Source organism: Euphorbia lathyris, chromosome 5 (assembly GCF_963576675.1).
Source record: "Euphorbia lathyris chromosome 5, ddEupLath1.1, whole genome shotgun sequence".
Lineage (NCBI taxonomy): Eukaryota > Viridiplantae > Streptophyta > Magnoliopsida > Malpighiales > Euphorbiaceae > Euphorbia > Euphorbia lathyris.
Window position 1 is genome coordinate 59,744,362 of NC_088914.1, and position 27,396 is coordinate 59,771,757.

Consider the following 27,396-nt stretch of genomic DNA (forward strand, 5'->3'; position numbering starts at 1 on the left):
TAGGCCTGACGGAAGTCTCTTTTGCCTTTAGGCCAGAAGAATCCTTTCTACTATTACCAGTTTGAATCGGAATCTGTTCTTTATTGATGTCAGGCGGAACATTTTGGGTCACAGAGGCACGCGTCCTCCGTCTTCCTGATCTCCTAGCAACCATCCAAGGACCAAAATTAGTAACATCCCTCTAGATACCATCACTCCTAACCTCATTAGGTTCTTGCAATCCCTCGAACACCTTTTTCTTATTAGGACAACCATCATAAGTATGCCCAAACATACCACACTCATAGCATATATTATGGATTCCTTCATACTCAATATAGTAAATGGTATGTCGTAAGAAAAATTTCGACAAAAGAGGTTTAGATAGGTCAATTTCAATACAGACTCTAGCAAACTTCCCCCTTTCTGCCCCAATGGTTGTCTTATCCACATGGTGAGCTTTACCCACAAGGCCACCAATTTTCTTCAAGAAAATTTCATTATAATATTCAATTGGAAGTTTCGGAAACCTCACCCAAGTTAGGATTCTATTTACAGGACAATCTCTTGGATTAAAGTTAGAAACCCATGGTCTTAAAGCCAAAACGTGATTTGAAATAATATAGGGGCCCCCATTAATAACATCATCATAGTCCTCGGCCTCTGTGAATTTAATCACATAATATTCATTCTCCAAATTAGTGATACTGACTCTTCCTTTTTTAGCCCACTGAGCCTGAATCCTTTGTGCAAAGTATTTAAAACCAATTCTTTTACCCAGAACTGTCACAATTAAGGATAATTTCCATTTTGAACGTAGGGAACGTTTATCAGCAAAGGACAGGCGAATCACAGGGCACAATAGATCTTTTTGCTCCTCATCCTCAATATCAGAATCAGACAAAATATCATCCAAATCTCCCATCTCTAGAGCCTCGATCATCGACGTCGTCTCCTCTACCACTCCCATCACCATATCTCTCTAAGAATTTTTATTAATCCATAGAGAATGCACAAAATTAATAACAGGATGAGAATCGTTAACTGGATCGTTGCCCATCCCTTTAGCCAAAATCACATCACTGTTCTTAACCAGAGAGGCCAAAGCCGATGACCTAGGAAAATCACCGGTCGGCCCATTAAGCCGCTCCTCGGATCTCCTTCCCTTACGATTCAACCACTAGCCGCCTGAATGCCCCTCACTGCCTGCCCAGACCGTCGCAGATCCACCCCCCAGACCGCCACACGACCCCACTATCGTTGCTCCCTGAATCGATGCCGCCCTCATAGTAGAACCGCCGGATCTACCGCCCACCATAGACGACATTGTGGATCTAGAATCGCCCATCAGGGCACCGCTCACCCCACCCGCTAAATCACCTTATCTCACGGTTGCCGCCACCGATCCACCACATCCTCCCGATCTCGAACGCTCCCGCCACCCAACGCTTTCGTTCTCCATCGCTTCCTTCGCTAACACAGAGAGAGAGCGTCAAAAAGAAAATAATAAATCTGAAAGAAAGAAAGATCTGAGAGAGAAGATAGATCTGAAAGAAAGAAAACAGATCTGGGAGAGAGAATACAGATCTGAAAGAGAGAAGACAAATCTAAGAGAGAGAAGATAGATCTAAAAGAGAGAGAAAGATCTGAGAGAGAGAAGATAGATCTAAGAGAGAAAACGAATCTCATAGGAGAAAACTTCTCTAATAAAAGAAGGAGAAAACTTCTCTCAAGGAGAAAACTTCTCTAATGAAAGAAGGACAATTCTGTATGTGTTGATTCAATCTCATTTGACCTACATATGTCCATGCAAGAAAAAGACGGTCCAAACAAAAATCTTGAAAAAGTAGTATCTATTGTAGATCGCAATGTTGTACAATGTTTCCTATAGTATTATTGGAAGAGTCCGACCTATATGATCCCACTATATATATTGAATTGATATCATGAACAGTAGATGCATAAATACCACGAGGTTGTAAGGAAGAGAATGTTGAGACGAGTAACCCCCCCACAAGGCAATACACGTCCAAACCATGTGTCAGATCAATCAAGTAGTGATCCAATTGTTGATCAAATGACACATGAATATATACGGGGTTCTTATAACATCGAGCATGATGATGTTGGAGATACATTTGATGTTTGAGATACATTTTTCCATGAATTATAACATCGAGTATGATGATGTTGGAGATATATTTGTCCCTGAAACACAATTAATTGATAAAGTTGTTCCCGAAATAAATGCACGAGCTGACCATGTCCCATCAAGTATCTATGAGGCAGATGCCGAAGACAAAAAAAGAAGAAGGATAACTGATCAATTTCAGTAACTTCTAGAGGTCTATGATGCACCCATAATTCCTATTGTATCTAAAGCATCAACATGGACGGTCAGTTTAAAGGTGCATGGTATATTCTTAAACAAACGATAATTGCAAGATGCACTTGAGTGACATTAAATTCAAGATAAATATGAATGGAAGGTGTACAAATCCAACAAGTCTTTGTTTGAAGTTAAATGTAGACATGATGCATGTAAGTGGCGGGCTAGAGCTATCGCGATACAGAATTCTGAGATGTTCAGACTTCGAAGAATGGATAAGATGGACCAACACACCTATCCCAGATATCAAATATTACCACATTACAAGCAAGCGGGGAAATGTGTTGCAGACACATTTCTAGCAAATAAGTTTGATCGAGATGATAGAGTGTATCGGTCAAAGGACATTATTTTCGATTTTGGGAAAGAACACATAATTAACTTCTCTTATATGCAAGCTTGGAGAGCAAGAAGTTGGGCGTTAGAAGCCTAATATGATACACCACAAGAGTCAAATGTTGCTTAAAGTACTTCTTGATTATTTCCGTTCTATTTAACTTTTTGATCCTCTTCGTCATCTCCTCCAAACCACTAAACTGCAAGCCAAAGATAATCTCGAACTCCCAATCACCAAACCTCATTTCAACTGCTCCAATAGAGAACCACATCTCTCTAGGGAGAGATCCAACATCCTCAATCTCCTTAGTTAACAACGTATGGACAGTGGCAGCGGAGAAGGCGACATTATCCAAATCCACAAGATGTCAGAAACATCTACTTATGAAAGTCTTTATCTGTGAGGGCGTCAATTTACTTTGCAGTTCAATCATGGTAGAACTATCACCTCTTACTGTTATTATGCCTTTTGAACCCAAGCTCAATGAATATTGAATTTTACACCACTACTTGCTTTTACCTTTGCCACTTGACTTTGTAAAAATAAAAATATTTTGCATTTCAGGCAATATGTTTGCATTTCAGACAAAACAGAACAACTTTACATTTCACTTTAAGGCTTCACATTTAACTAATTGCGAAGCAAAACTATTCACATTTACATACAATTGCGAAATAGAATAAAAATTGCGAATCGCAATCCAAGTTGAATGTTCGCAATATACTTTTTGCGAACCCTTTTCACAAGTTGCCATAAATCTTCGCATTTGCCTATTTGCGAAGGCCTTTTTATTGAAAAATGATTTCACAGTTCGTCATAAGTCTTCGCATTTGTCTATTTGCAAGCCCTTTCTTGCTGCAAAAGGGCTTTGCAATTCATCAAAGGCTTTTTATTTATCTATTTGTGAAGTTCTAGATGAGACAAATCATTAATTGCAAAGCAAAATTATAAATTGCCAAATATTGCAGATGCTGAAGCAAAAAATGAGAAGTTCTAAAGAAAAAAAACACACAAATACAATCCAAACGAGTTTGAGAATCATCATTATATTAACACTAACCCTAACCAAACATAACACATTTAATCCATGCTAAATCATCACAAAATCAAAACCTTAAACATAAACCTATAATATAGCCGAAATACACAATGCAAAACCCAAAAGAGATGTGGGAATTAGCTTTGATTTGGTTTTATCAATCTGTTGTATCCTTTTCCAAATATGGTTATTATCTCTGTTCGTCGTTGTGGGAAAAAGAAAAGATATATGCTAAGATAGAACTCATAAACCCTAATGATGTTGTTCGCACTAGACCAATAAGATATAGTCCTGATGATCAAAAGGAATTTGAAATACAAATAAAAGAATTATTAGACTTAAAATTAATTCAAGAAAGTAAAAGCCCTCATAGTAGCCCGGCATTCTTAGTAAGAAAACATAGCGAACAAAAGAGAGGCAAAGCAAGAATGGCAATAGATTATCGAGAACTAAATAAGAAAACGATTTTTGATGGATATTTTTTACCTTATAAGAGAAATTTAATTAATAGATTATCAGGAAAAAAGTGGTTTAGTAAATTTGATTGTAAAAGTGGCTTTTGACAAATTAAGCTTACTAAAGAATCAAGACCTTTAACAGCATTTAGTGCACCACAAGGACATTATGAATGGATTGTGTTACCTTTTGGTTTGAAAAATGCACCCCAGATATTTCAACGAAGAATGGATACGATATTTAGAAAATTAAATGAATTCTGTGTAGTTTATGTTGATGATATATTAATCTACAGTAATAATATAGCAGACCATTTACAGCACCTAGATGCATTTATAAAAACAGTAAGACAACATGGAATCCTTTTATCTGAAAAGAAATCAGAAATCTTTAAAAATAAAATAGAATATTTAGGATATATAATAGATAGTGAAGGATTACAACTACAAGATCATATCGTAACTAGAATCGAAAATTTTAAAGAAAAATTAGATACTAAGAAAGAAGTCCAACAATTTCTAGGAATAATAAATTATGCATCAGATTATGTAAAAGACTTACCAAAATTACGACAACCCTTGCAAGAGCTAATTAAGAAACATAAAGTATTTGAATGGACGACAACTCATACTGATACTATAAGAAAAATAAAAGAAGTAGTAAAAGTTCTCCCAAAATTAAGGCTACCTAAAGATAATGATCAATTAGAATTATATACCGATGCTAGTGATATCGGGTGGGGAGCAGTACTCATCGCATATAGAAAAGAAGATATAGACAAAGAAACTCCTTTAATATGTGGCTATAGATCAGGAACTTGGAAACCCTCAGAGAAAAATTATTATATCAATGAAAAAGAATTACTAGCTGTTAAAAATGGAATTAAAGGATTTAGGTATCATTTGTTACCCATATAATTTATCATAAGAACAGATAATACACAAGTAGGAGCATTTATCAGAAATAAAATAGATCCCCTACTAGAACTGAACAAAAGAAGGCATTGGCAAAGTTTTTTCAATTGCTATAATTTTGTTGTTAAACCTATCTCTGGAAAACGAAATATCTTAGCTGATTTTTTGAGCAGGAATGGAGATAATGATCCAGCGAATATCAGAAATCAGAAATCAGAACCGCCAGATGCTGGCAATGATCAGAAATCATGAGAACTTTCTGGACAACCTTGAGGAAGAACTCAAGAAACTCCAGTCTCAGAACAATCAGAATATAAGAACCATGGCTCCTAGATCATCTTATGAGTTATTAGGAGATCTTCATAAGAAGCCAATTGAGATGCCAACTTCATCGAGTGGACTCTCAGGAGCCACCACCTTAAACCATTCTAAGCTGATTAATCAGAACTCATCAGAAATCACAACCTCCCAGGTTATACAATTCCCTCCAGAAATGACAGAAGCATATAAGAATATCATGAAATTTTTTACATATAAGAAGAGTCAAACCGTATATAGAACTATTAAGATGACCAAATACCCTAGGTATATATGCTCAGAAGACTGCAGTCCAGATGTTGTTCAGAAACTATTTCGATATGGATTTCTGGACAAAGTCATGACTGATGAGAGCCTTAATAGTGTTTCAAAACTACCATCTATCATACCCAGATCCATTGACGAACTTGGATTAAGATTTGGAAGAGGAATATTTTGTGTTCAAATTTTTGATGCTGCTATGGACTTAGAAGGGAAACCAATAATAATTGCTCAGATCTTTAAGACTGGTAGAAACACTAAGATTGATGTAGATAATTCCGACCATCAATGGGACATTCCATGCAAATTAGAAAATTTTAAATCTTGGTTAGGAGAAAAACGAGCACATGGAATCCATACGATCAAATGTAGACTCGAAGACTATATTAGAAATAAAACAAGTGGCTACAATAGCCAGATCGAATCATGGAGAAGTGGAAGAAATGATAACTATCAACTATTTAATGGAAATGGGTGATGAAACGAGTCAACAAATTTTGATAGAAATGCATACGAAATTGATGGATAAGAAATATAAACATAGTTCAGATACATTAGCCCATTATGAATCCATATATGGCCTAAGAAAATCATGTTTAATTAGAATTGAGCCCATAAGACATGAGCCCATGAATATTGACTCCATAAGGCCCAAAGAAGAAGCCCATCCAGGAAAAGAGGAGGATCCATTTGTTTAGAAAATGAGATAAAAATGTATAAGAAAAATAAGAAATATAAGAACGAGGTGTCAATACCTAAAGAAAAGGTGGCAATAAGATCAACACGTGGCAAGACATGAAGATATGAAGAGACATGTGTCCAAAGAAGAAGCATGAGGTGGAAACATTAGAGCTTAGTGGCAAGATGTAAAGCTTGAGGTGGAAGAGTAAAATAAGAAGCATTCGACACGTGTAACCTAAAAGTTTGTACTTTTAACTTTTGTAATGATGTAATCTCCTTTTTGGTAATTTCACCTTTGATCTTCTACCTATATAAGGAGAAGACATATGATGTATGAGACATAACTTGCTTTGAGTAATAAACTCTTTCTTTCTCTCCTTCCATGGCTTTCTAAACTCCCCCTTTTAACATTCATAGTTGTTAAATATTTACGTTTAACGTCCGTATAGCATATTAGTTTGAAAAGATTCAGAGTTATACAGCAACAATAGTTATCCTTCAGACGACTCCAAGAGGTGTGTAGAGATGCTGGAACATAGCCCTAACCCATGATGATGAAGAACGGGTGTCAGGCAGAGTTCAGAAGTCTCCACTGAGGATTGCTTTGAAAGGTATACTGGAGTTTCTCTATAACTCTTGCTCTAATTAAATTAATTTGTTATACTTAGTTAAATGTAAAGCTTTAATATATTATGGATGTTAAATTTTATTTAAAAATGTTTACTTCAATGTCTGTTTGTCTTCCTACCCTTTTTAGGGTCATAAGAGCGATCCTGCACACAGTAGAAAAACCTTCAGTACATAAATGGTATCAGAGCTTTAAAAGGATCTCACACATAGTTAAAACTTTGTAAAATCACTATGTCATCATCATATACCAGTATGTTTGCATCACAGCTTATTATTCATAGAAAACCAGTTGACAAAATTACAAGCGGCATAATTGAATTAGACTTAAGTAATAGTTTAGAAATTTCTATTCTCTTAGGCAAATTAATTATATTATTAGAATATTACCAACATCTCCTTAATATAGGAACTAGTGATCTAAATAGGCATATAATGTTAATAAGAAAAGTATAAATGATTAAATGCCTAATTAATTTCACAATCATGATTTTTCAGGATTATACACACTAGATAATGGATATATCAGTTGAAAGTCTTAGGATTATTGCTGAAAAACCATTAATTTATAATCAGAATATTAATCAACATATTATAAGTTGTAGAAGAGCATTACAAATTATGGAATTAAAAGATAGACAATTAGAATTAGCACAAGGTGCTTTAGACGCTAAGCGTATTGAAAAGATAAAACTACAGAAAAGAGTTTTCGACTTAGAAGATGAAGTAAAAAGATTAGAAGAAAAACGTAGAGAGCAAGAAGAGACAATAGAAATTCAAAAACAAATAATCACTGAAAGTTACAGACATATTCAAGCTTTAATCAATGGAAGAGAATAAAGAAATAACAGAACAAACTCATACAGAAAATACTAATATCTACTATCAAATGGATACTTATGAAGGTGGTATAACTCAAACTTTAAGTTTTAAACCAGATATTTATCAGAAAATACAAGATGAAACTGAAGAGCTATCTGTAAATAAGATATTTAAAACAAAATGGTTTGAGCGAAATAAAAATATACGATATATTGTTCAGAAGCATGAGAATATTATAGATACAACTACTATAAATGGTAGAGCAAGGATAAATTTAATAACAGATGACGTAATAAAAAGAGAATTATCCAAATTATCACATAAAGAATCAAAGAAATATACGAATATTTACTTTGGAGGAATAGAATTCACTATAAAAGCATATTTTCAGAAAAATATCGATACTCCTATTCAAATATATGTATTAGATGATAGAATATTAGATAATATCCAAGATGCCTTAATAGCAGTAGTAAGAGGAAACTTAATTTATCAGAAACTTAAATTCACAATTCAACCAGATTTTAGTGTCTCATTAGAAGATAAACATAAAGATCTAGCTTTAACACTCTATTATAAATTAGAAGGAATAAGAATGCCCCCAGGAAGTAAAGTAATTAGTATAGAAACAAAAATGATATATGCCCTTACAGATAATCATCATATCAGAAAACAAAATGATAGGGATATATTAGTACCAAAATTATATCAGGAAATATTAGAACCACTAGAACATAAGGAAAACTCCATAATAACAATACCAGACGAAATATGTATAGATTTTAATTCTAGAAAACTACAACCAATCCAGAAATTATTACATAGGATAGAAGGAGGAAGGTTAAGTTTTAAGAAAGAAATAATAAGACAATCGAGAACCTTATATTTATTACATACATATTATGAAGATAAGTTACGAATAAAAGTAATATTATTTAATGAGCTACGAGCAACTGACTGTATAGCTGAAATTAATACAGGAACCAAAAGTTTAGTACATATTAGCCAAATAAATGAGAATAAATGTGAACTAATCGAACCACAAACTTATAACTGTCCAAATAGTACTAGAGAAATAATCATAACTAAAAGCATAAGAATTAGATTTAAAATTCAAGATCTAGAATATGAGATAATTGTAGGAGTAACAGAATATGATAGTACATATGCACTATTATTAGGATACGACTTTTTAAATAAAATAAAATATAAGATAAATAATGAAGGAATTACGATAGAGGACCAAAACAAAATACGGTATATAAATAAAATATGAACATACGACAACAACTTGATAAAAAAGAGAGAAAATTACAAGCAATAAAAACTATTATGGCGGAGACAATCATAGAATCTCAAATAAAATATTTAGCAATTGAATCTAAACAACAAAGATTAGAATGTGAAATCAAACAATTAAAATCTTTATTAGAAACACCTAAGAAAGAATGGATCAAACTTGAAGACGGATGGATAAAAAGAATCTACAAAGATGAGTGATCCTAACCAAAAATTAGACCAAATATGGATAGAGATTGTAGCAAAAGAACAATTAAAGAATACTCTTAATTTAATACAAGAAAATCATATTCAAATCCAAGAAATGATAACACAAGAATTAACAAAACTGTGGAATACATCGGAAATACCAACGTTTAAGATAATTTTAGAAAAATTAAACATGTTAGTAGCTAATATAGACAAAAGAAAAAGACCCATAGAAGAAAGCTGTAGCATTACCTCAGGAGAAAATCTAAACATTACTATAACACAAACTAACACTCCAGAAATAGTACCCATAGATGCTTGGAGACGAAGCAAGGAACCAATAATGATGGATATAAGTGAAATAAAACCTAAAATCCCTACAACCGTAAATAAAACCTTAGATCTGTTAACAGATTTACACAAAAAAGGACAATTCTAATCTAATGGCAGAACAAGAACATAGTGTAATAACATTTCTTAAAAATCACGCCCAAGAAATTATTGAAAAGGAAAAATACAAATATGAACCGCTAAAAAACAGAAAACTCAAAGACAATGATGCTAAAACATCCAATGTAGACGTAAGCACCGAAGCCGAATACCTTCAACTAAAAATCGAAAAACAACATAAAGAAATCAAAGACCTGCAAAAAGAAAACATAAAATTAGTCATAAATTCGAGTACAGAATGGGTCGAAAAATATAAAAAATATAAACACAAATTTAAAAATACTAAAAAAGAATTAAAAGAAACAAAGCTAGACTTAAAACAAACAAAAACAGAGCTAATCCACATTACAGATGAATTAAAAGAATTAAAGGAAGAAGTAAGAGTTTTAAGAACAATGGTTAAAGAAGTAAAAGGGAAAACTATTCACATCAGTAACAGTAGTAGTGATAGTTCAGATAGTTCAGATACGCAAAGTGAAAATAAACTAAAAATCATTGGGTATATAAAAGAAGAAAATAAAGATGAAACAAAATTAATAGAAGAAAATCATCAAATAATGAAAGCATTAGAACAAATGAAGAACATTAATGCAATAATAGAAGAAGAACCAGAAAGTGATATAGAAAACAACGAATACAACAACAAATACACTAGGTATGAAGAATCAGATATAGGATCAGAAAATATAGTAAACGAAGATGCCGATAATTATCCAGAAGAAGAAATGATAGACCCCAATTTAGACGTAGTAACTAAAAAAGTACCTACAATTCCACGACATATACCTATAGGCCAACAAGGAGACTTTAAAGAATTTATAGGATCTATGTCTCAAGGATTAAATCCAAATGGATATATTTTAGACTTAGATAATGTCTATGATGAATAAGAAATAAGTAGACGAATAAATGATTGGAATTTAGGAATGTACATAGCCTTAATGAATTCATCTCACACTGAAAATTTAGATTATATGTATGACCTAATCTCTAAAACAATGATAGGAAAAGTAGGATTTTGGATGGAATCTATAACTCATCAGTTAAGACCACAAATAGAAGCTTGTGCTCATGATTGGAAATCAATGTTATTATTATTCGATATGGTATTAAAAAGAGAATTTTTAGGAGAAAGATGGTTAGTGGCTAGAGAAACAGTATTTGCTGAAAGAAAAGCTGAAATAATAATGAATTTGAATAACATGAAATGTTGTAAAATTAGTAAATTACCAGAATATACTATCAGTTTTACTAAGTTCTTTTATGAAGCTAGATTTTTACCACAAGAAGGATTGATATACCAACAACTATATTATGACCACTTACCAAACCCATACAACGTAGAAGTTTCAAAAGAATATACTCAATTAGAACCAAAAGAAAATACATTAGGAGAAAGAATTAGAGTACTACGAGCTTATCTTATGCGAAAATGTGAAGAATATAGAGTTCAACAAAAGGTTAAAAAGGATAAGAAACTCGGATTACGAGAAATATATGGATTCACGGAGAAACGGTTAGTTTTTGGTTGTGATAATAAAGTTAGGAGAAAATATAGACGATATACTCCTAATCGCACTTATAGACATAATCCTACATATAAGAAGTCTTATACTAACAAGTATGATAATGGACGATTTCGACGAAAACGATTTAGACGATATAAAAATAATCCAGAAAATAGGAACAGATTTAGATATAAACGAAAATTTAGGAAAAGACGAGAAAGACCACTAAGGGATAAAAATACTAAACTTACAGAATGTAAATGTTGGAATTGTAATGAGAAAGGATATTATGCTAATAAATGCCCTAAATTAAAACAAAAAAGTGTCAAATATATAGGAACAACAGAATTTATAATGAGCCTAGAACAAATAAGAGCCAGCGATGATAAATGGCATAAAGAAGATGAATTTTATATTACTGAAACAGAAGGTGAGAACTCAGAAGAATTAGAACCAATAGAATATGAAGATAGTGAAACTGATAACTAATGGTAGCCATATATGTAGAAGCACCGGTAGAATATAAACCTAATAAGATTATAAAACGCCGCATATTTATAGATAGTGGAGCTGATATATGTTTAGCGAAGCAAGATGTACTAGTTCCCCATAAATGGAAAAGATCTAAAGGACATAAGGTCAGAGTTATAGGATTTAATGAACAAATGAAAGAATTAGATATTATAGCCGAAAATATGAGATTAATACTTAACAAGACAATCTTTCGATTACCCATAATTTATCAAGAAAATAATATGAAACAACATATATTATTAGGAAATAATTTCCTTGATTTCTTTAAAGTCCAGCTAATCAAACCTGAAACTATAAGTCTTTTAACTCCTTGTAATAAATGGATTATCCTTCAGCGAGTCCTACCTTTATATCCACTCACAATACATAATATCAAAACAAACAGAGATAATAATTTAGAACTTTTAAAACAGAAATATTTAGACCATTTAAAGATCAACTTTGGAGAAAACCCTATAACGTTGTGGGAAAAAGAAAAGATATATGCTAAGATAGAACTCATAAACCCTAATGATGTTGTTCGCACTAGACCAATAAGATATAGTCCTGATGATCAAAAGGAATTTGAAATACAAATAAAAGAATTATTAGACTTAAAATTAATTCAAGAAAGTAAAAGCCCTCATAGTAGCCCGACATTCTTAGTAAGAAAACATAGCGAACAAAAGAGAGGCAAAGCAAGAATGGTAATAGATTATCGAGAACTAAATAAGAAAACGATTTTTGATGGATATTTTTTATCTTATAAGAGAAATTTAATTAATAGATTATCAGAAAAAAAGTGGTTTAGTAAATTTGATTGTAAAAGTGGCTTTTGGCAAATTAAGCTTACTAAAGAATCAAGACCTTTAACAGCATTTAGTGCACCACAAGGACATTATGAATGGATTGTGTTACCTTTTGGTTTGAAAAATGCACCCCAGATATTTCAACGAAGAATGGATACGATATTTAGAAAATTAAATGAATTCTGTGTAGTTTATGTTGATGATATATTAATCTACAGTAATAATATAGCAGACCATTTACAGCACCTAGATGCATTTATAAAACAGTAAGACAACATGGAATCCTTTTATCTGAAAAGAAATCAGAAATCTTTAAAAATAAAATAGAATATTTAGGATATATAATAGATAGTGAAGGATTACAACTACAAGATCATATCGTAACTAGAATCGAAAATTTTAAAGAAAAATTAGATACTAAGAAAGAAGTCCAACAATTTCTAGGAATAATAAATTATGCATCAGATTATATAAAAGACTTACCAAAATTACGACAACCCTTGCAAGAGCTAATTAAGAAACATAAAGTATTTGAATGGACGACAACTCATACTGATACTATAAGAAAAATAAAAGAAGCAGTAAAAGTTCTCCCAAAATTAAGGCTACCTAAAGATAATGATCAATTAGAATTATATACCGATGCTAGTGATATCGGGTGGGGAGCAGTACTCATCGCATATAGAAAAGAAGATATAGACAAAGAAACTCCTTTAATATGTGGCTATAGATCAGGAACTTGGAAACCCTCAGAGAAAAATTATCATATCAATGAAAAAGAATTACTAGCTGTTAAAAATGGAATTAAAGGATTTAGGTATCATTTGTTACCCATAGAATTTATCATAAGAACAGATAATACACAAGTAGGAGCATTTATCAGAAATAAAATAGATCCCCTACCAGAACTGAACAAAAGAAGGCATTGGCAAAGTTTTTTCAATTGCTATAATTTTGTTGTTAAACCTATCTCTGGAAAACGAAATATCTTAGCTGATTTTTTGAGCAGGAATGGAGATAATGATCCAGCGAATATCAGAAATCAGAAATCAGAACCGCCAGATGCTGGCAATGATCAGAAATCATGAGAACTTTCTGGACAACCTTGAGGAAGAACTCAAGAAACTCCAGTCTCAGAACAATCAGAATATAAGAACCATGGCTCCTAGATCATCTTATGAGTTGTTAGGAGATCTTCATAAGAAGCCAATTGAGATGCCAACTTCATCGAGTGGACTCTTAGGAGCCACCACCTTAAACCATTCTAAGCTGATTAATCAGAACTCATCAGAAATCACAACCTCCCAGGTTATACAATTCCCTCCAGAAATGACAGAAGCATATAAGAATATCATGAAATTTTTTACATATACGAAGAGTCAAACCGTATATAGAACCATTAAGATGACCAAATACCCTAGGTATATATGCTCAGAAGACTGCAATCCAGATGTTGTTCAGAAACTATTTCGATATGGATTTCTGGACAAAGTCATGACTGATGAGAGCCTTAATAGTGTTTCAAAACTACCATCTATCATACCCAGATCCATTGACGAACTTGGATTAAGATTTGGAAGAGGAATATTTTGTGTTCAAATTTTTGATGCTGCTATGGACTTAGAAGGGAAACCAATAATAATTGCTCAGATCTTTAAGACTGGTAGAAACACTAAGATTGATGTAGATAATTCCGACCATCAATGGGACATTCCATGCAAATTAGAAAATTTTAAATCTTGGTTAGGAGAAAAATGAGCACATGGAATCCATACGATCAAATGTAGACTCGAAGACTATATTAGAAATAAAAAAGTGGCTATAATAGCCAGATCGAATCATGGAGAAGTGGAAGAAATGATAACTATCAACTATTTCATGGAAATGGGTGATGAAACGAGTCAACAAATTTTGATAGAAATGCATACGAAATTGATGGATAAGAAATATAAACATAGTTCAGATACATTAGCCCATTATGAATCCATATATGGCCCAAGAAAATCATGTTTAATTAGAATTGAGCCCATAAGACCTGAGCCCATGAATATTGACTCCATAAGGCCCAGAGAAGAAGCCCATCCAGGAAAAGAGGAGGATCCATTTGTTTAGAAAATGAGATAAAAATGTATAAGAAAAATAAGAAATATAAGAACGAGGTGTCAATACCTAAAGAAAAGGTGGCAATAAGATCAACACGTGACAAGACATGAAGAGACATGTGTCCAAAGAAGAAGCATGAGGTGGAAACATTAGAGCTTAGTGGCAAGATGTAAAGCTTGAGGTGGAAGAGTAAAATAAGAAGCATTCGACACGTGTAACCTAAAAGTTTGTACTTTTAACTTTTGTAATGATGTAATCTCCTTTTTGGTAATTTCACCTTTGATCTTCTACCTATATAAGGAGAAGACATATGATGTATGAGACATAACTTGCTTTGAGTAATAAACTCTTTCTTTCTCTCCTTCCATGGCTTTCTAAACTCCCCCTTTTAACATTCATAGTTGTTAAATATTTACGTTTAACGTCCGTATAGCATATTAATTTGAAAAGATTCAGAGTTATACAGCAACAATAGTTATCCTTCAGACGACTCCAAGAGGTGTGTAGAGATGCTGGAACATAGCCCTAACCCATGATGATGAAGAACGGGTGTCAGGCAGAGTTCAGAAGTCTCCACTGAGGATTGCTTTGAAAGGTATACTGGAGTTTCTCTATAACTCTTGTTCTAATTAAATTAATTTGTTATACTTAGTTAAATGTAAAGCTTTAATATATTATGGATGTTAAATTTCATTTAAAAATGTTTACTTCAATGTCCGTTTGTCTTCCTACCCCTTTTAGGGTCATAAGAGCGATCCTGCACACAGTAGAAAAACCTTCAGTACATAAATGGTATCAGAGCTTTAAAAGGATCTCACACATAGTTAAAACTTTGTAAAATCACTATTTCATCATCATATACCAGTATGTTTGCATCACAACTTAATATTCATAGGAAACCAGTTGACAAAATTACAAGCGGCATAATTGAATTAGACTTAAGTAATAGTTTAGAAATTTCTATTCTCTTAGGCAAATTAATTATATTATTAGAATATTACCAACATCTCCTTAATATAGGAACTAGTGATCTAAATAGGCATATAATGTTAATAAGAAAAGTAGAAATGATTAAATGCCTAATTAATTTCACAATCATGATTTTTCAGGATTATACACACTAGATAATGGATATATCAGTTGAAAGTCTTAGGATTATTGCTGAAAACCCATTAATTTATAATCAGGATATTAATCAACATATTATAAGTTGTAGAAGAGCATTACAAATTATGGAATTAAAATATAGACAATTAGAATTAGCACAAGGTGCTTTAGACGCTAAGCGTATTGAAAAGATAAAACTACAGAAAAGAGTTTTCGACTTAGAAGATGAAGTAAAAAGATTAGAAGAAAAACGTAGAGAGCAAGAAGAGACAATAGAAATTCAAAAACAAATAATCACTGAAAGTTACAGACATATTCAAGCTTTAATCAATGGAAGAGAATAAAGAAATAACAGAACAAACTCATACAGAAAATACTAATATCTACTATCAAATGGATACTTATGAAGGTGGTATAACTCAAACTTTAAGTTTTAAACCAGATATTTATCAGAAAATACAAGATGCACATAGTTAAAACTTTGTAAAATCACTATGTCATCATCATATACCAGTATGTTTGCATCACAGCTTAATATTCATAGGAAACCAGTTGACAAAATTACAAGCGGCATAATTGAATTAGACTTAAGTAATAGTTTAGAAATTTCTATTCTCTTAGGCAAATTAATTATATTATTAGAATATTACCAACATATCCTTAATATAGGAACTAGTGATCTAAATAGGCATATAATGTTAATAAGAAAAGTAGAAATGATTAAATGCCTAATTAATTTCACAATCATGATTTTTCAGGATTATACACACTAGATAATGGATATATCAGTTGAAAGTCTTAGGATTATTGCTGAAAAACCATTAATTTATAATCATGATATTAATCAACATATTATAAGTTGTAGAAGAGCATTACAAATTATGGAATTAAAAGATAGACAATTAGAATTAGCACAAGGTGCTTTAGACGCTAAGCGTATTGAAAAGATAAAACTACAGAAAAGAGTTTTCGACTTAGAAGATGAAGTAAAAAGATTAGAAGAAAAACGTAGAGAGCAAGAAGAGACAATAGAAATTCAAAAACAAATAATCACTGAAAGTTACAGACATATTCAAGCTTTAATCAATGGAAGAGAATAAAGAAATAACAGAACAAACTCATACAGAAAATACTAATATCTACTATCAAATGGATACTTATGAAGGTGGTATAACTCAAACTTTAAGTTTTAAACCAGATATTTATCAGAAAATACAAGATGAAACTGAAGAGCTATCTGTAAATAAGATATTTAAAACAAAATGGTTTGAGCGAAATAAAAATATACGATATATTGTTCAGAAGCATGAGAATATTATAGATACAACTACTATAAATGGTAGAGCAAGGATAAATTTAATAACAGATGACGTAATAAAAAGAGAATTATCCAAATTATCACATAAAGAATCAAAGAAATATACGAATATTTACTTTGGAGGAATAGAATTCACTATAAAAGCATATTTTCAGAAAAATATCGATACTCCTATTCAAATATATGTATTAGATGATAGAATATTAGATAATATACAAGATCCCTTAATAGCAGTAGTAAGAGGAAACTTAATTTATCAGAAACTTAAATTCACAATTCAACTAGATTTTAGTGTCTCATTAGAAGATAAACATAAAGATCTAGCTTTAACACTCTATTATAAATTAGAAGGAATAAGAATGCCCCCAGGAAGTAAAGTAATTAGTATAGAAACAAAAATGATATATGCCCTTACAGGTAATCATCATATCAGAAAACAAAATGATAGGGATATATTAGTACCAAAATTATATCAGGAAATATTAGAACCACTAGAACATAAGGAAAACTCCATAATAACAATACCAGACGAAATATGTATAGATTTTAATTCTAGAAAACTACAACCAATCCAGAAATTATTACATAGGATAGAAGGAGGAAGGTTAAGTTTTAAGAAAGAAATAATAAGACAACCGAGAACCTTAGATTTATTACATACATATATGAAGATAAGTTACGAATAAAAGTAATATTATTTAATGAGCTACGAGCAACTGACTGTATAGCTGAAATTAATACAGGAACCAAAAGTTTAGTACATATTAGCCAAATAAATGAGAATAAATGTGAACTAATCGAACCACAAACTTATAACTGTCCAAATAGTACTAGAGAAATAATCATAACTAAAAGCATAAGAATTAGATTTAAAATTCAAGATCTAGAATATGAGATAATTGTAGGAGTAACAGAATATGATAGTACATATGCACTATTATTAGGATACGACTTTTTAAATAAAATAAAATATAAGATAAATAATGAAGGAATTACGATAGAGGACCAAAACAAAATACGGTATATAAATAAAATATGAACATACGACAACAACTTGATAAAAAAGAGAGAAAATTACAAGCAATAAAAACTATTATGGACATTGCCTCGCAACTCGCCCTTTCTTTCGCAAAGATCAAACATGATTAAGAAGGTGAGGGGTTTGTACGAATAAGAGTGTTTTAGATAGCCCAAAATTGAAAGTCTAATTTGGTGCAATGAGTTTATACGAGACTAGGAACGTAAATGAACCTCTATATTGGGTTAGTTTTGTTAAAAACCTTGCAACTTGTGATGATATATTTGATTTGAGAAATTAAATTGTTTTAAAATTAAACACAGAAACTAATTAACGAATCGAATTAATTTAATTTTTTCGTTGGTGTTTTCTTTTGGGAACGCATGCCCAGTACCCAGCAGGACCAAGTGAGGTAAAGACGGAAAAGAATGATCCTTTGTTTTGTTCCATGAACCGAATTTCAATCACATAACATTACATTACAGCGACTTGTCAAAAGGTCGCCAAAAATGGCGACTATCACGGCCATCAAGCACAAAGGTCCTCAACCAGGTTTCGATGGAATGAACGCAAGGGTTTGGTTCTATTCCATTTTACTCACTATTCAATACGGATCCCAGCCTTTGATCTCCAAACGTTTCACCGGGTATTTCTCCTTCTTTTCAACTACCTCCCTTGCCTTTATTGATGTGCTTTCTCTTTTGAACTATCGCCTGTTTTCTTTTTCACCACAATCATCTTTTATTCTTATGTTTTTTTTTTTAAGTTCACACCATTTGTTGAGTGTGCATAGCTGGAACCTGAAGGGAAGATAAAATAGTTTTCAGTTTCGTCTATGTGCTTCTTCATTCAGATAAAGAAAATAATGGGAGAAAAAGAAATGAGTTTATCAGTGTTAAAATTCACTATCATTTTGTTTCCTTCATAGTAAGACCTTACTACAGAGGTTTAATTTGGCTTGTTTTGTAAGTTTCATTGGTCGTCATGATTGATTGTTTGCAAAATGAGTTGTGTGTCATGTGTGATTGGCTTGTATTGCTACTGGTTTGCACATATTGCAATCCAACCTGATCTTTGGGCAAGTCAATTGATTTTTATTTCTTAGAATAGATTATCTGTTTAGACATGTTTTTACCTGCCTTGAGATGATGTCTCCCTGGTAGTCCTTTGAATCTTAATCAGACATATAATAGCTCAGGTCTCCTATAAATATTAGTAAATGTTAATGTTACTTTTTCAACCAAAGTCCCCTGCTATTCTGCTTGGGAAGGAAAACAATTTAGTTGGTATGTGCACTACGTAGGACATCACTTATTACATACTATGCAGAATTTCAAGAGCTTTTTTTACTTGCTTTTGTAATCCTACTGCTTTGAAGTATGCAGTTTCATTTGTTTGACCAATGGCCTTGAGACCTAACTCTATATGATTTTGATGCTCGGGATTGAACTCATAGATTTTTTTCGCAGAAGAGTCAAGAGTCTTCTGAATTACGTGCATTTTGCATTCTTGATCTTACTCTTTACTGGATAATCTATCGGACATTTTCTCACATGCTCTATAACATTGATTTGTGTGCATCGAGTAATAAATTTGCTGTCGCGAATCTGGGATTTGAATCGTTTTATGGGTCCTGGCACCTTGATCTTGCTTCCTAGGAGTTTTCTTGTCTCTACCTATTTTGTAGGAAAAAGTATCTAGAACTCGTTAGAGAGAATCCAAGCTGCGTATTTCAAAGTTTAAACAACTAAACAAATGAACTCTTGATTCAAAGATGATTCTAATTTTTTAAACGAACTAATTAGGAATCATTATCCAAATAGGCCTCTAGTTCAATCCTTAAGTATTATTATTTTTCTTTCCTAAACAACTCTATTACTGTAATTTCTTCTTTCAAAACAAATTACTGTAATTTCACGTATAAACCTGCGTCTAGGCCTTGGTTGATGGGCCTGGTCTCACTACATTTGTTGTTCTCATTTTTCTATTCTAATTGTTGATAAGAATAATTGGTTGTAAATTGATATGCTGGTTGTTAACTCGTAATGGATTCTAATACAGACAACAAGTTATTGTGACTACATCTGTCTTGACATGTGAGATTGTTAAGGTAATTCATTTTCCATACTTACTGAAATTTACTTTCCATGCTTTACATGATAAATATTTACACAATTGTTTATGCATCTTAGATAGCATGTGCCTTAATTCTCATGGCAAAAAATGGTACTTTGAAGAAATTAGCCAATGAGTGGACGTTGATTGGCTCACTTACTGCATCAGGACTTCCTGCTGCTATATATGCACTACAGAATAGCTTGCTGCAGATATCTTACAGGAATCTTGATTCACTCACATTTTCCATGCTGAACCAGACAAAAATATTCTTCACTGCATTTTTTACTTACATAATATTGAGGTACATTTTCCATTACCAACTTTGCCTTGTCTTCATATTTTCGGAATTTGTTTAAGCATAATATGATGATTACTTAGTGTTCAAATTTAGCTAGAAACTAATCTCAGGTGTTTTTATGATTCTTTTTGTTATATTGACATATAACAGACCACATACTGATTGCAAAGATCCTATATTATCAAAAGATTGTTTAATTTGTTGATGATCCGCAGTACAGTTCACAAAATGAGTGTCAGAAATGCTAAATTTATTTTTCCAGAAAATAGCTTGGGTTCTATTTTTGTACTCAACAGTTCTTGAAATATTGTTTGGATGAGGCTGACAATTTAAGGTCATATCATGAAACTACCATATGGTGATCTTACTAATTTTTTTTATGGTTCCTTATGCATATAAAATGTGTACTATTCATTTTAGTGTGATTGAGGTCCCCTCAAGTTTTAGATGGGCTGAAGCATGTTAAAAATGATAAGTAAGCTGATATACAGCAGGAGTAGAGAGGACTTTGATTGGGTCAAGTAACTTTTGACTAAAGATACCCTTTATTCTATTTTATTTTAATTTTTCTTGTCTCCTTGTGAGGTAGAACGACATGGTAATGCATGTTCAAATATATAGAACTAGGGAAAAAAGCATTCTGAGGCCCCTGATCATTCTATTTTTGGTGGGTTTGAGCCCCTTTCATTTCAACTCATCAGACCTTATCGTTCATTTTTGGACATATTAAAACCCGGTGACCAAAATAGTCAGATTTGACCATAAAACCCGGTAAATAGAGCGTTATTCATTTCATGATATTTTCATTTGCATTTCAAATTTGCATTTTTTGCAGTTCGGAAGTAGTAGTTTTTATGTTTGATTTATTTATTAAGAAACTGCTAAAAACTTAATTTGAACTCTAAAAAATATAATTTTGGATGCAGATGAAATGAGTAACACTCTTTTAACTGAATTAGAGGTTCACAACTATCTATTTTGGCAAGCATGGGCTTAATGTGACAAAAAAATAAATGATCAACGGTTTGATGTGTTAAAATAAAAGATCAGGGGATCAATCCACCAAAATCGGAATGATCAGGGCCTCACGAGGCTTTTTTCCTAAAACTAGTTATGACTCTAAGCGATTATGAAGCTTCCACTCTAATCCATGGGATGAATGTAGGCAGAAGCAGTCAATTCAACAAATTGGTGCGCTTTTCTTGTTGATCATGGGAGCTGTTCTTCTAAGTGTTGGTGAAGGCTCTAGCAGAGGGTCCAATAACAGTGACCCTGATCTAATTCTATTTTATGGTATTGTTCCTGTCATGGTTGCTTCTGTTCTTTCTGGCCTTGCTTCAGCTTTGTGTCAATGGGCTTCTCAGGTTTGTGAAAAACTTATTTATTATTGATCAATGATCCTCTAGCTTGTGTTGTGAGTTCCCTACCATTCTCTTTCTTGCAGGTTAAAAGACACTCTTCTTACTTGATGACACTAGAAATGTCTGTTGTTGGATGCCTATGCTTGTTGATCAGTACCACTAAATCTCCAGATGGTGAAGCTATCAGGCGATACGGATTCTTTCATGGTTGGACTCCATTGACTATGGTAATATTCTTAAATATAAGTTTTTTCTAGATAAGATGAAAGGTCCACCCTACAATAACTGTGGTTGAGGATGTGTAGAGATTTAGGTTTCACAACTCGAAAGAAAGGAAAAGGAAAATGCTTGTAAATGGTTTTTGTGGGGTCTTCTACAGTGCTTTTCAGTTGAAGAAATAAATTGCTGAGTGGAGAATAATCATAACTGTCAATTTACATGGAAGTAGAATTTGTGTGAAAATTGTCTCATTTTCTTTTGCCTCTGCGTATATTTTTTATTGAAGAAAAAAAACTGTATTGGGTGTTGGATGCCAGGAAATAGAATCGCATACTTGCTATTGGAACTTGCATACTGTGCTTGTTATATATATAAATGTATATGTATATGTATATGTCGAAATTTGTCTCCTTTGGTTGGTGTAATTAAATCTGAAATGTATATAGTTCCTAAATCATTGTATTGGAGAACCTTGTGATTTCATTATGGATTGCAGAAGCATAGAGCCGGCGTTGAGTCACTTGTTTTTCCGTGCAATGACAAATATATAGGCTTTGTAGTGCTTGGATGTTGACTTAGTACAGGTCCAGGTTTTTTTGGCTTGAAGTGATTGGCTGTTGAAACTCTTTTGGCATATTATGGTTTGATGTGTTAGGATTGCAATTGTTCAGCAAGATTTTGAAAAACAACTGTACTGTTGGACCTCTAAAAAAAATGGAGATCTGCAAGCCATAATGCCGTAATAAGCCAAATATTTTCATTTTCTTTTTTGTTAAGCTATCAATGATTGGGGAATTTTCTTGTTTGTTGTGCCTTCTAGAAAATGAGTCGTGCATTGCTCAGTTCTTTATTCTTTTAATGGCATTTATTTTCTCCAATTTGATGAATTTCGTTTTGCTATTTTTCAGATTCCAGTTGCAGCTAATGCTCTTGGGGGAATTCTTGTTGGCCTTGTAACAAGCCATGCTGGTGGCGTTAGAAAGGTAAATCTGACTATAAAAATAGTTTTAGACGACCAAACAAATATATAATTTTGTACCACTTCTGTTTAGCTCAACCTTTTACTTTTATCATTTTTTTTCATTAACTTTAATACTGGAGAAAAAGATGGCAATTTATTATCCTAAGACTCGAACCCGTGACCTCTTGGTCACACGACAACAACGTTTACCGTTGCGCCAAGGCTCGCCTACTTTAATAGCTTAGCTAAAAAGACATTTAATTTAACCGTCTTTTTTCCATTTGAATTAGAAGTTTGTTCTTTAAGCTCCATATATATGTTTATATATTACTGTGCTCACTCGAAATCATTCATGGCTAAGTGTTAGATGATAAAATTCAAGGGAATCACAAGGCAAGAAATATATTAGATTTCAAATTGTTTGATGAAAAATGATGAGAACGATGCGACTAACTTCAAGGATAGGACTTGAACATCTAGCTTCATATAGCCTAATGTTATTTAGGCAACTTTGTGAGATTCTTTTCTTTCCCCTTTATTTGTGTAACCCGGACAATGTTTGTATTGAATGCAGGGATTTGTGATTGTGTCTGCACTTCTTGTGACGGCGATGCTGCAGTTTATGTTCGAAGGAAAAGCACCCTCATTGTTCTGTCTGCTGGCTCTACCTCTAGTTGTTAGCAGCATTTCCATATACCAAAAATATCCATATAGAGTTAAAAAGAAAGAATGGTGATCAGTAACCTCCCAAAAAATGGGGAATTATTAACTCCCCGGTGGAAATTGAAAACTCTTAGATAGGGCCGCAGCCCCAGCTATTGGAGACATACCTAATCTTGTCCTAGAGGTGGAAAATTAGGGGGTTCCCCCCCAGATTAGGGCAAAAGAAGGCATACCATGGGTTCAGATACCTATAAACTGTATTATTCTCTTCAAGAAATCTTGAATTGATAATTGATTATGAAGAAATTAGTGGAAAATATGAAGCTTACATTGCCTTGAGAATGGAGCTAAAGTGGGGAAGTATTGACACACGAATGGGTTAATTTATCCCGTAATATTACTATAATTCTTATTTGTGATTTTTAAGTTACTATCATCATTCTATATTATTTTTCTATCAAGGGCATTTAATTTCAGTTTATGAAGAACAATTAATGTTGATTTGAGTGATTAAAGATTTCAAGTTCGCTTAAATTAGAAATTTTGAGATAAAAATAAAACAGAATATTCTACATTATATGATCAAGCCCTAGAATATTCTATAAAATGCTCTCTCCATTTTCTAAAGGATTTCTTTAAGAAAAAAGTGTGTTCATTTGGGAATAACTTTCATTTTATAAATGAAGAGAACATTTAATATTTTTTCTAAATATATCCATACATTTATAATAAATTAAATAAAATATTTGGCATTTTCAAAATATGTGTGGGGATATACTAGTAAAATAACATTAAAGCATCTCCAATTGAGGGTGTTTGGTGGTGATATAGTAATAACTTTGACAACTTTTGAAGAGTGTCGGTGTGATGTTGGATGTTTGAAACAATGTTGCACTTTTTGGCAACATTCTAGCAAAAGTGTATACTTTTTTTAATATAAAAACTGATTTGGTTGTCTATTATTAGTCTAGTTTGATGACAACATTTATGATGAAAATAAATTATATATAAAATAATGGTTTGTGGGGGTGATAACTATAACTCTTAAAGTTGTTTACTATTGGACTATTAGACTGTTTTTCAAACAAAAGTTACAAAAATGATATGAATGAGTTAGGAAATAAAATATTACTCCACTTGTTCAATAATACATGTTTTCTAGAGATTTTTTTTTGCTCCATAATACATGTCATTTTAATTCAATCCATGCACATTAATTGTTTTTTTTTTTTTGGTAAGAAGGGAAGAAAAAAAACAAACAAACAAAAACCTAACCCGGGATCAGTCTAGGAAGACTGACCCCAATCCTATCCTCAAGAAGAGAAGGTAACAGAAAAGAAGGAGGAACGGAAAGGGTAGAAACACCTAACATCCCCCCATGTCCAGCAGCTGCCAAGCGATCCGCCACGCGGTTTTGCTCCCTATAAATATGGGAGAAGGTAAGAGAATCGAAGGCAGGACGAAGCCTCAAGATGGCTTTAATGAGATTCTGACTCTTAAGACAAACAGCCTGTCTATCCGAAATCCTGTTGATAGCCTCCAAATTGTCAGACTCCACCGAAAGTCTTTTAACACCCATGCGAATGGCGAGTTTAATGCCAGACAAGATCCCCCAGAGCTCCGTAGTAAAGGAGGAGCCCGTACCTAAGTTATGGGTAAACCCAGCCAGCCAGGCGCCACCAGCATCCCGAAGAACTCCACCAGCAGCAATTCTGCCATTACTAAGGCAGGAGCCATACGTATTCATCTTGACAACCCCTTCCATGGGCTTCCTCCAACCAACTAACTGGACCTCTTTAACCGGGGAGGGGTGAACCAGGGGCTCTCCTTCAAAACTCTTTGTAATAACAGAGAGTTTTTTCGAGAAGTAAAACCGGAGGTCAGGAATAAAGACAGTCTTCTCAGCAAATAACTCTTCATTCCTCCATTTCCACATTTGGTGACAAATAATAGCAAAGAGAATAGCCTCGTGCTCCATACTGGCCAATAAATTCCCATTAACGCCTTCAGAGAACCAGTCAATATCAGAGAACCCCATAAAGGAAGGAAGGATGTGGTGAGGAATGACCCCTTCCCAAACCTTTCTACTATTCGGGCAATCCCTCAAAGCATGGCACAAGGTTTCCACATGGCCGCTGCATCTGCTACAGGCACCAGATACAGCCAAGTGCCTTCTGTGTCTATCTGCATTCATGCGGAGCCTGTCTTTGACTCCCAGCCATAGGAAACTCCTAATGCGGTAGGGGACTTTGAGGGCCCAAATGGACTTCCAAATTTCCAAGGGAGGATCAGCCCTATTAGGGGTAAAAGCTTCATAGGCCGATTTGCAAGAATAAGAACCATTATTAGTCAAGGCCCAGCAGTGTCTGTCCTTATCCTCCTCCTGATTACTAATCTTTACACCTCTAATATTAAGGAGGGTCTCCAGGCTAAGAAAGGAGTCGAACTTAGACCAGATCCAGTCTCCCTCCGAGTCCACCACATCAGCAATTCACCAGGAGAGGAGATCATTCGGCGGAGGGGCGATGCACACCTCAATCAACGGTTTGTCACCAATCCAGGTGTCATACCAGAAACTAATGGATCTCCCATTACCCACCTCTAAGCCCTTTCCAGAGGAAGGAACAACTGACAACCCTCTCCTTCGGGCCACCAAAGATTCTATCTTTCCTATACTTGCCGCACAGAAGACGAACCCAAAGGGAGGAGGGGGATTGCCACATTCTCCAAAGAAGCTTCATTAACAGGACTTTATTATTGTCCTTAGCTTGCCTTATACCAAGACCCCCCCTGCTCTTAGGCTGGCAGGCTTCCTTCCAATGGACCAGGTGAATCTTCCTCCCATCCCCAGACTCTCCCCATAGAAAACGCCGATTAATTTTATCAAGGTCGTTGAGGACCGGCTCAGGGAGCTTACAGGCTTGCATGATGTGATTTGGAGCAGCGCAGTTGATAGACTGGATTAAAGTAAGGCGACCTGCAAGGGAAAGAGAATTAGCTTTCCAGCTAGCACACAAACCGTTAGATTTGTCCAAAATGTCTTTAAAAGAGGCTTTGGACACCCTGTCACTATGAAGAGGGACCCCAAGGTATTTCCCAAACGATTGAGTCAGGGGAATGCCAGACATCTCACTCAGTCTTCTACATAAGCTATTATCCATATTCTTGGAACAAAGCATACGGGATTTATGGATGTTAATCTTCTGGCCAGAAGCCTCACAAAAGCAGTCGAGGATATCCATCACAGCCTTAATTTGTTCCTCATTACCCTCCACAAAAAGCATGACATCATCAGCAAAGAGTAAATGGGTAACATGGGGGCAATGTCTGTTGATGGAAACAGGGTGGAGAGTCCATTTGCTCACCGCCTCTTGGATCAGGTGAGACAATCTTTCCATGGCAATAACAAAAAGGAAGGGGCTCATAGGATCCCCTTGACGAATACCCCTAGATGGAGAGAACTCATCCGACATATCCCCATTGATCATAACCTGGAAAACAGGAGAGGAGATACACTTTCCAATCAAATTCCTCCAGTTCTCCGGGATACCAGCTTTGGCTAAACTATCCAGAAGAAAGCTCCAGTTCAACCTATCATAGGATTTCTCCAGATCCAGCTTGAGAGACACGATCCCTTTC

The 27,396-nt window shown here is 33.7% G+C and overlaps 1 protein-coding gene across 1 annotated transcript; it reads left to right on the forward strand.

Moving 5' to 3' along the window:
* Nucleotides 1–18,482: 18,482 nt before the first annotated feature.
* Nucleotides 18,483–24,263, forward strand: LOC136230839 (UDP-N-acetylglucosamine transporter ROCK1). Its single transcript, XM_066020024.1, has 7 exons — nucleotides 18,483–18,783; nucleotides 20,199–20,247; nucleotides 20,330–20,556; nucleotides 21,719–21,917; nucleotides 21,998–22,141; nucleotides 23,042–23,116; nucleotides 23,669–24,263. Exons 1-7 carry the CDS (start codon nucleotides 18,647–18,649, stop codon nucleotides 23,828–23,830), a joined length of 993 nt encoding a protein of 330 aa, XP_065876096.1. The 5' UTR covers nucleotides 18,483–18,646; the 3' UTR covers nucleotides 23,831–24,263.
* Nucleotides 24,264–27,396: the final 3,133 nt, after the last annotated feature.